Below are 10,737 nucleotides of genomic sequence, written 5' to 3' on the forward strand. Positions count from 1 at the left end.
AAAAAAAAAAAAAAAAAAAGCAAACTGGGGGACTTCCCTGGTGGTCCAGTGGTAAAGAATCCTCCTTCCAATGCCGGGGACACCGGTTCGATCCCTGGTCAGGGAAATAAGATCCCACATGCCGCAGGGCAACTAAGCCCGCGCACCACAGCTACAGAGCCCATGCGCTCTGGAGCCCACGTGCCACAACTAGAGAGAAAAAACCCGCACACCACAACTAGAGAGAAGCCCGTGCACTGCAAGGAAGATCCCACATGCCACAACTAAAACCCGACGCAGCCAAAAATAAAAAAAAGATAAAATAGAAAAAAAATTTTTTTCAAAAGAAGCAAACTGGTGTAGCAAGAGCACCCCCAGATGGGTGGATGGCTGGGACTCTAATCCCCCTGAGTCTCCTTCCCTAACACACTGGCCACAGGAGACCACAGCCTGCCCTTCACTCTCTGTCCACTGTCCACCACGACTCTTCCCAAACACCCGGAAACACAGGTGAGATGAGGCCAGGACTTCTAGAGATTATAGTCAGGGCTCAGGGGGACAAACACAGAGCCTCCCATGCACCACAAGAACCAGGTTTATGGGCTAAGGCTGGCCCATCTCTAACATGAGCCCCTCTATAGGGGTCTCATGGTCTCAGGACCTTGGGTCTGGAGTTGAGACCTTGGAGGTACACAGGGTGGGGGCAGGGGGTAGCCTCGCGGGTAAGCAGGAGACAGACAGGGAGGCTCCCTGCAAAGGAGCTCATGCTGAAAAACAGCTACACCCAACAAGGCCTCGCCTATGTCAGGGTTTCTGTGAGGATCATACCAGGTAACATATGTAAGGCACCTAGAAGCATGCCTGACACATAGTAGGTGTGTAAAACCACTGATAAAAAGTCACCTGCCCAAAGCCATGTAGCCAGTAAGTGGCAAAATTGAGATTCAGACTCACATCTCCCTAACCCCAAACCGCCTTTCCACTGGGGAGACCTGGGGAGGTCATGTTTAAGCAGAATCTTGGAAAATTCGGCAGGACTTTGGGGAAAGTATAAAAAGCAAAAATGACTGTCCTACAGTGCACTTGGCTCCACGTCTGAGGGGCCAGCAAACACGGAGTAACAGAACCACACCTCTTCTGCTCATCTTAGAAACGAGGCTGGACCACTGCACAGCTGGGAGAGGGGCTGCTGGCTTCATACCCTCGCCCCTGTCCCAACCTGGAACCTGCACAACATAGCAGGGGCCAGGACAGGTCTTCGTCACCTGGCCGAGCCAGAAGTCACCCCAGGAGGCCACCCACCTTCGCCGTGGCCCTTGCCCGGGTTCCAGCCGTGGGGACTATTGGAGTAGTAGAAGCCGTTGTAGAAGGGCAGGCCCGAGACGCAGCACAGCGAGAGCAGCAGGCCCAGCGGCGGCAGGCCCATGGCGTCCCGCACGTGGCAGCGCCCAGGCGTCGGGGAAGGCTGGGGGCTGGGGCAAACTGGGAAGAGGAGAAAAACAAGCCAGTGAGAGAAGCCCTGAGGCAGGGGGCCGGGGACCCCTGGGTTCCAGCGACCCCTGGGTTCCAGCACCCACTCATTCACTCGATCAACGGGAAATTGTAGAGCATCTTCTGTGTGCCAGGCACCCTTCTCGAGGCCAAGGAGACAGTGGTGATGAGCTAGACAAGGTCCCTGCTCTCAGGGGACTGCACCCTGCAGGCAAGATGGGCAACAAGCAAGCCAACAAGTCCTAAACAGGAGTTAGGAGGCAGCAAAAAGACCATGGAGAAAATTAAGCAGGATGATATGACAGTATCACCATTTTTCAAACACCAGGATTGAATTGGAAAAGTTGTGAGCAGCATTTTTTAATGACATCCAAGAGACTAGACTAGACTAGAAAACATCAGGTTGCATTCATGGTTAGTGAAGATGAGTCCTGCACTGCAGAGCTTTTGTTTCAGTCCAGAAACATCTGTGGGGATGAGGTCGGGAGGTGGGGGGGGTCACAGTGTGAAATTATTTCTTATCCTGGGTCAAGGTAAAAAAAAAAAATTTAATACCATGCTAGAGTACTTCTGGGGGGCTATTCCAGGTTCAGTGGACATGCAAATAAAATAGGCAGCTGGCCCATGGGCTGTAGTTTGTTGATTCTATTTTTTTGTATTGCATCAAAATATTATATCTTTTTAAATTTTATTTTATTTTTGGCTGCGTTGGGCCTTTGTTGCTGCACACAGGCTTTCTCTAGTTGTGGCGAGCGGGGGCTACTCTTCGTTGCGATGTGCAGGTTTCTCATTGTGGTGGCTTCTCTTGTTGCGGAGCACAGGCTCTAGGCGCGCGGGCTTCAGTAGTTGTGACTCGTGGGCTCTAGAGCGCAGGCTCAGTAGTTGTGGTGCACGGACTGAGTTGCTCCGCGGCACGTGGGATCTTCCCGGACCAGGGCTCGAACTCGTGTCCCCTGCATTGGCAGGCGGATTCTTAACCACTGCACCACCAGGGAAGTCCCAAAATATTATATCTTGATTATTGAGTTTTTTTGCACACACACTCCCCTCCCTTAAATTTGCACATGAAGCTAGTGCCTCACTCACCTCCCCTGAGCGCAGGCAGTAGTTGTGGTGCACGGACTGAGTTGCTCCGCGGCACGTGGGATCTTCCCGGACCAGGGCTCGAACTCGTGTCCCCTGCATTGGCAGGCGGATTCTTAACCACTGCACCACCAGGGAAGTCCCAAAATATTATATCTTGATTATTGAGTTTTTTTGCACACACACTCCCCTCCCTTAAATTTGCACATGAAGCTAGTGCCTCACTCACCTCCCCTCATCCCTGCCCTGCTCATTGCCATTTACTGAGTACTCTCAATGATTAAAAGGCCGGGTCACACCTTGGAGGAGCTCAGTCCAGGGAAGGGCCAGAGTCATAGGCAGGAGATATTGTGTGGTGAGTACAAAGATAAGGTACAGAAAACTAGACTTGAAGACACAGGAGGTAGCCAGGTGGGAAAGGACAGCAGGGTTTGCCCAGGAGGAGGCGCAGCAAGTGCAAAGGTTCAGAGGCCAGAGAGCACGTGGAGGGCTGGGGTGTGCTGTCAGGTGTCCATTTATGGCCCCCACCCCCGACTCCCTGGTCCATCTCTGCTCTTTTCTGCCCTGCACTGATCACTCCTCCCCGGCCCCCAGGCCCTCTGGCTTCCAGCTAGATTCAGCCAACAGGAGGCACACACAGGAGATGGGCAGGAGGGGAGAGAGGTTGTGTCTCTGCAGTACCCGTGTTCCGTCAGGATCACGACTCCGCCGGGGGACTCCTCTCCCCAACACCGCTCTCATGGCTTTGTAACACTCTTTCCTCCCCTTTCCCCTCGAGGCCGGGGGACACCGACTGCCTTTGCTTGTCTCTGCGCCCCAACTCCCTAGTTTGTTGACTTTCCTCTCCTCTCTAAATGCCATTGCATCATTAGAATCTCTTATTGGAAACATCTAGGGTGAATTCTGTTTCTTGCCAAGGCCCTGCTGATATAGGGGAAAGGAGGGGAGAGGGCACAGCAGGACCAGAGTCTAGATGCCCTTGTGTGCCAAACTCAGCAGCCTGTCCTTTGTCCCCAAAGCCCTAGAGTGCCAGTAATGGCTTTAAGCAGGGGAGCCACAGGATCAGACCTACATCTTAGAAACATCCCTCTGAGGGCTGAGTGGAAAGTAGGCCAGCAAGACCAGAGTTGACAGCAGGCATTTGGAAGTATGACTGTGATTATCATGCAGCAACGTGGAAAGTGCTTAGGGTATCATTTAGAATAGACAAGGCAGAACATAGACTTGCCACTCTGCTATGATTGTAAGTGTGTGGCCCTAAGAATGCCTGTGAACAGGAACCAGAAGGGGAGGGAGCAGCAAAAGGAGAGAAAGGGAGAGGAAGGGAGGGAGGAAAAAGAAAAGAAATGCATTGGCCTGTAAGGGTGGTGGGATTGTGGGCGAAACATTCTTGTTTCCAGAACAGTTAGGAGCTCTTGCTGGAGAGGAAGGAATGGATGTGAAGGAAGTTGAGGGGTAGAATCCACTGTTCCCTTAGGCCTCTTTGCAGAGAGCCCAAGGCCCAGACTTGCCCTCTGTGCCTTGCACAACAGGAGGACACCGTGAGCCTTGCTTCTTGTCCAAGAGGAATCCCCAGGTGACACCCACAAAGCCTCTTGGTGACTTGGATCTGGGCAGCCTAAGCACAAACAACCTAATACAGAAGTTTGGACCCCTGATAATGCACTTTTCTGTTATATGTATGCTGTGCAGTTAATATGCTCACAGTTAATATGCTTGTGAGCAAAAATAATACATGCCACATGCAGGTCTTACACTGAAAACGGTCTGGGATGCCTTTCCTTGGTATTCTTTCCCCCAACCTGTTGGCAGCCAGAGTAGCCACCTTAGACTCAGAGATGGAAACCACAGGCTTAATGACAGAGCCACCCCACCAGCCCTGGATCTCCCCCACCTACACTGTGTCATGAGAGAAAAAGAAAGCCCTATTGTATTTAAGCCACCACATTTGAGTCTCTTCATGAACGTAGCTTAGCCACACTTGGCCTAAAAAATAACTGCACAGGGTTGCTATGATCAGCATAAAAATATTAACAGCTGACTTTAATGAGCACTTACTATCTCACTTAATTCTCACTACAACCTCTAGAGAGGGACCTACTGGTATCCCCATTTTACAGATGGGAAAATCAAGGCACAGAAAGATCAAATAATCTGCCCAAGGTCATCCAGCTAGGAAGCAGCAAAGCCAGGATTTGAACGCACTCCAGCTCCAAAGCCTGGAACCACAATATCAAACCAGGGAAAGTGACATGTATAAAGCACATAGTCCACTGCCTGGCACACAGCAGGTCCTCGTAGGAGTTAGTTTCCTTTCCCTTCCTTGGGTTTCCATGTTTAGAATGCAGAGAAAAGTGGAATGAGGTTGGAGAGGCTGGATGTCCCAGGGTCCGCCCTGTCCCTGGGCACCCAGAGCCTCCTGGAGCAGAGGGGCTCCCCAGCCTCTGCCTGCAACGTTTCCAGCCTCTTTCCAGCACCTCATCTAGTACAGATGCTCCCCAGTGAGAAACAGCTTCCCCAGGATGAGCAAATGCAGGCACTTCTGCCACAAAGTGATCTTCGTCTGCCTGTAAAAAAAATGTGTATTTTTGTAAAATCATGCATTAAAAAATAACAAGGTTAGGGGAAAAATAAGTTTGGGGCAAACTACTCAAAACATATGCAACTTTATAACCAGAGCACTAACAAAAACAAGAGCAATTCTAAAAACAAACAAACAAACAAAAAAAACCCACCAGCATCGTTAACACTCCACTGACACTGGCACCCACGTCCCATCAATCAGTCCTTTGCAGACTTCACCCACCACTGGGGCAAGTGCTTCTTCCTTCAACATGTAGGTCCTTGGGGGCACCGGATTCCAATTTTGGTAAATTCCAATGGATTTACCAAAATTAAAAATCTGACACAGGGTGAAATCACCTTCTTCAATGTTCTGTTTGGTTTGGTTTTGTTTTGTTTTAACACAAAGGAAAGGTCTTTGCAATTTCTTCAGCTGGTTCCAACTTTCATCAGAAAACTTTACACTAAGTTCTGTTAAGCAGCTAAACCAGCTGTACAGGCATTCCTCCCATACCAAATCTATTGCATCCTTGAGTTGGGATGCCAAGAGTTTGGATATTGAAAATTTGGGGGATCCAGATAGGGAGGGATGCTGTGTTATTCAAATCTATTTGGTTTCTGTGTTGGACAGGGAATAGCAAGCATTTGGATAGCGAGGGACATCCGTATTAAAGAAAAGCACTTTCTGCAGGACTGGCAGCATTTATCTTAAGGAATTCATACACTGCTAAGGTTTTCTCTTTAATTGTGAGAACTCCTGTTTCAGTCACTCCAATACATTAGCGAGCTGGAAAAAAAATCACCACCAGACCAATGCGATTCCATGTTTTACCGACATTGTTCCCCCAGGGTTCTTACCAACCATGGATGAGGTAATTCACAGTTCAGAAACATGAGCTGAGGCAGAACAGACCATTGCACCTTCTGGTGTCTCCAGAACCAGAGTTCTGCCCTCCAGAACTGCAGAGTGTAAGTCTCCGAGGCACCCTTTCCCAGCCTCAGAGACCCCGGCACACACTCACAACCTTGAGCCTGGGCACCACACTTTCTCCCTGGCTTTTAAAGGGCTTCCACATCCAACAGCTCCCTTGATCCTCCCAAGAGCTCCCCACCCCCACCCTGATCAGCAAGAAGAATTTCATTCTCCCCAATTAATCCACAAGTGAATTAAGTGAACAGAGACACCGAGGCATGAAGCAACTGTCTAAAGGTGACACAGCCTGGAGGTGGTAGAGGCAGGATTCTGTTGAACTCTTTTTAGCCAATCTCCATAACAATCTGTCATACTGAAGGGCTGCCTTCTACTTGTCAACACACTTTCATGAACATCATTGCTTATAGGCCTCACAATGTCAGAATTATCCCCATTGTACAGACCAGGAAACTGAGGTTCACAAATGCTAGGTTGCTTGGCTAAGGTTACCCAGGTAATAGACGAAGGAGCTGGGACTTGACCGCATTCACTCAACAGATACTTATCATGCATTTACCATGTGCCAGGCATGGTTTTAGGCACTGGGATTACAAACCAGGGGTCCTTGTGGGGTTTACACTCTAGTCAGGGAGATGGACAATAAACACCATGTGGGATAATGTGATGTGAATGAACATGTGGCTCGTGATAGAAGAGGATGAATCAGGGGGTGGGGGTGTCCTGTCAACAGGATGGGTCAGGAAGGCCTCCCTGAGAAGCGGATGGGCAGTGAAGGCATGAGCTTTGAAAATCCCAGGGAAAAGTTTTGCAGGAAGAGGGAACAGCAAGGGCAAAAGCCTATGGCAGGAGCAGCTTGAAGGCCAGTAAGGTTGGAGCCCAGAGAGAGAGAAAGGGAGGGTGGCAGGAAATGAGGTCCAAGTAGCAGTCACAGGCCCCAGGCTGTAGCCCGGAAGGGAAGTTACGGAAGAGTTTTCCACAGAGGAGTGTCATGAATCTGATTTACATTCTAAAAGGATCATTCTGGCTATCTTCCTACCTCAGTCAAGTGCATGTCCTCATCCTGGCTCTTCCTTTCCAGCTACAAACAGCCCTAGTTCTCTCCATTACTCCTCCAGTCTGAGCACCCACCTTGGTTCACTCCCTGGCTTATTAACACAGCTGCAAATGGAGAGGTGTGATCTGGTTAACATCCCTCTGGGATGTCAACCCAGCAGTCAAGCAACCTTAGAATAGGTGGGGGGATGCCAGGAAAAACAAAATGAGTCTGAAGAAAAGATCAGCCTGTGTCCAGGAGCTACGACCCTCCTTAGGAGTACTGACCCTGGGCAAGTCATTTGACTCATCTGCACAGAAGTTTCCTTGTCTCCAGAGAATACTAACAGAATACTAACAGGCTCAGGGCCTGAGGACAAGGACCACCCTGAATGTCAAGGCTAAAACACAGAACAGAGTCCTGGGTGTGAATCAGGGGTGGCAACTTCTGCCTAGTTGCTGCCCTTCCCCGGGCCAATCCCCAACCACAACCACCAAGGGGAGCGATAGATGGCCTCTGCTCCCTGAGGCTGGCTATCCCGCCATCAGCCCCTCAGGACCACCACAGAGATGTCACCAGCTGGAAGGCCCATGTTCAGGTCCAGCCCAGTCACCTTGGCAGTGAGTGGCTCCAGCTGATTTAGGGCACCCAGACTTGGGCACACAGGTCTGGGCCCAGCATTAGGGCTGGACACACCTGCACCCTGCTGTGTGACCTGCTTGGGCAAGTTACTCAACCTCTCTGGGCCTCCACTTCCTCCCCTGTAAAAATTAATAATAGTAGCACCTCCCTACGGGTCTGTGGTGAGAATTATAAAGATGAATTTTGTTCAGCCCCTGACACACAGCAGGCGCTCAACAAATAGTAGCTAATACATATTGGCGGAAGACACAGTGACAGGCTTCAGGCTCTAGAATCAGATTGGCCACCTGGAATCAGTTCTGGTTCCACCCACTTCCTAACAGTCTGTCGCTGGGCAAGTCACGGAGCCTCAGTTTCCTCATCTGTAAAGTGGTAGTCAACAATAATACCAACCAGAAAATCTTTTTGTGAAGATTAAGGAAGAGAATGGCTACTGAGCACTTTGAAAACTGCCTGGAGGGGGCAAGCACTCAAAAAATATTAGCTATGATTACTACTGTTAACAGTTTACAAAGTGAGTCTCACAAGATTTCAGTAGATTGTTCTCTCTCATTGTCTAGAAGAGAAGCAGCCACTGTTGGGAAACTGAGGCCAAGGGAGGTGAAGACCCAAGGCTTTATCTTCGGAAAACAGGTTAGAGAAAATTCAGGTCTCCTGACGGCCCATCCCCTTGCTTTTCCTAGCACCACTTGCCTTGGGACCCCTCCACACACCCGAATAAGCTGAACCCTGACTTGGAAGGAAGATGGAGCTCCACCGGACCACCCCGACTACACAGCTGTGGAGTACAGGTCTCCCAGACACCAGCAGAGGGCAGCATTGCCCTCCAGGTCTGCAGCAGCCCCGGCTCCCCGAGAGGAATTTGACTTCGGTGCCCCGTTTGGGCAAGGCTTACAAGGGCCTTTGAAACCTGCGGTTCCCGGAAAGTGGAAGCTGGAGGTGTTTCCTACCAGCATTCCCAGCCCACTGGCCCATGCAAGGCCGCGGGAAAGGGGTCAGGGCCCCTCTCAATCACCTCCCCCCGTTGCAGAGGGCAAAGGCACTCCGGAGGTCGGCGCTGGACGCCAAGGTCCAGACCGGGTCACAGGCTGCTGGAGGCCACCCAGCGAGCTGGTGACAGAGCTGGGTCCAAGTGCCCGGAGCTGTTTCCTTCCTGGCTGCTCAAAAGCCCTAAATTCCTCCCTGAGCGATCCCATCTCCCACCCAGGGCTCTACCCTCAGCCCTCCCTGCCCCTCTGCTGTCCCTAAGACAGAAACCCCAGTGAACCCAGGCCTGAAACCGACGGGCATCCATTGCGTTTGCCCTGGGATGGCCAGAGCAGGCCGTAAGAGGCCGAGGGGCGCAGGTCCGCCTGCCCGCTGCCTCACGAGTTGTCCCCAGCCCCTGCCAGGTTTCCCGCGGCCCCCGGAAGCATCGGACAGATGCCCCGGGGCAGAGCCTGGCGGGCGTTGCGCTGTGCTGGAGGCTGCAGGACCGCGGCAGGACGAGACGGGAAGGGACCCGGTGGCTCCCGGTGGGAAAGAGGGGACCCGGGTAGTGGTCTCGGAAGCCATTGGTTTCCCTTGGCATTTGCCTCCTCGCGAACAAGGGTCTATGCACAAGGGTCCCAGGCAAGTCAGCCCGCGCCCCGCGCTGCTCTCAACACACTGGTGCCGGGGGAGCCCCCCCACCGGCGCTGGCGATCACAACCCAGTTCCGCTCTGGCCCCACGGTGCCCAGCTCACTCCTCCGGCCGGTTCCCCAACCCTGCCCCGGGAGGCGTGGGGCCTGCAGGAGACCCAAAGCGGGAAAGGAGGAACCGGCCCACAGGGGACCCGAGGAGCCCGGCCACCTCTGAGCCACGTACCGTCCCCAGGCGTCTCCTCGACGGCTCGAGCGCTCCAGGCTGCGGGCTGACAGGGTCCGAGGAAGCAGGCGGATTTGGGGATCTCGAACGGCCAGAAAGGAAGCGGCAGCGGACAAATCCCCGCGCTCCCGGCGGGCCAGCCCCTTAAAGGAACACACGCCCCTTTCCCTCCCTCGAGCTGGGCCCAAAGCGAGGAGGTGCTACAGACTAAGGGCTGTCTCCAGACTCGGGCTGTCTCCAGACTCGGCTGGAAACCACCCAACCCGCAGAGCTGCTGGCCGCGAAGTGAAGGGAGTATCCAGGAGTTGAGGCTGTCACATCTGGGGGAAGGAAGTGGGGGAGGATGGAAGAGGAGCGTTTGTAGAGGGAGGGTCTCATTAGCACGCTCCGGTTTACCAAAAGCATTGGGACTAAGCAGGTGGAGCCCCTTTCCACACTGCAGGTGGACTATGGCTGCCCCCCACCTTCAGGAGAGGGAGGGGTGAGCGTTCTGTATACCCGCCTTTCCCCCTATAGAAGGCACCTCCTGCCTCTATAGAGGCCCTCCTGCCTCTGAGTTTGACCGTCAGGAAATCACCAGTCCGCCTCTTAACTCAGTGTCAGGCACGGGGATGCTGCCCCTGGTAGGTGGGGCTTGAATGAGCCCTGGGAGGAGGGGGAGCACAGGATGGGGGATGGTGATCCCAGCAGCCCACAGGGGCAGTCAGAAGCCTTTCTGACTGGTCCTCCAACAGGGGTGACCCTACCTTAGAATCCTGACATCTGTCAGCACAGCCATCAAGCAGCCACCTCCCAGGATGCCTCTGTTTGGACAGGGTGTTTTCTTTCCCCTCCAGACAAACAGGAGGCCTGGCCTGGACAGCCCCTTCGTTTCCTCAGCAGCAAAGCCTAAGGAGGTGCTTCAGCCTTGGCCAAGTGGTCACTGAACCCAGAGCCTCTTCCTAAATACAATTTGACAGCGTGTGTGTGTGTGTGTGTGTGTGTGTGTGTGTGTACACGCGTGCGCGCGCACGCACACGTTACATACCCACAGCCAGGAATAAATCAGAGCACAAAGAGCTGTGGTGGACAAGGCTAAATTGCACAAAGTGAATCCCAGCTTCATGAGCAAAAGGCAGCCAATGAAAGTTCCTCCATAAGGAAGAGAGACCAGTCTGTGCACTGGA

General features: G+C 52.5%; 1 protein-coding gene across 1 annotated transcript in view; it reads right to left on the reverse strand.

Annotated features, from left to right (window-relative positions):
* Nucleotides 1-9,601, reverse strand: part of HAPLN3 (hyaluronan and proteoglycan link protein 3) — a 15,301-nt gene extending 5,700 nt beyond the window's left edge. Inside the window, exons 1-2 of the mRNA XM_007470512.1 lie at nt 9,572-9,601; nt 1,282-1,461 (exon numbers count right to left, since the gene is read on the reverse strand). Of these exons, the coding sequence (XP_007470574.1) occupies nt 1,282-1,405 (124 nt within the window). The 5' untranslated portion in view covers nt 1,406-1,461; nt 9,572-9,601. The remainder of the gene's footprint in view (nt 1-1,281; nt 1,462-9,571) is intronic.
* Between the last annotated feature and the right edge of the window lie 1,136 nt (nt 9,602-10,737).

The sequence above is a fragment of the Lipotes vexillifer genome, unplaced genomic scaffold, assembly GCF_000442215.2.
Source record: "Lipotes vexillifer unplaced genomic scaffold, Lipotes_vexillifer_v1.1 scaffold412, whole genome shotgun sequence".
Taxonomy (NCBI): Eukaryota; Metazoa; Chordata; class Mammalia; order Artiodactyla; family Lipotidae; genus Lipotes; species Lipotes vexillifer.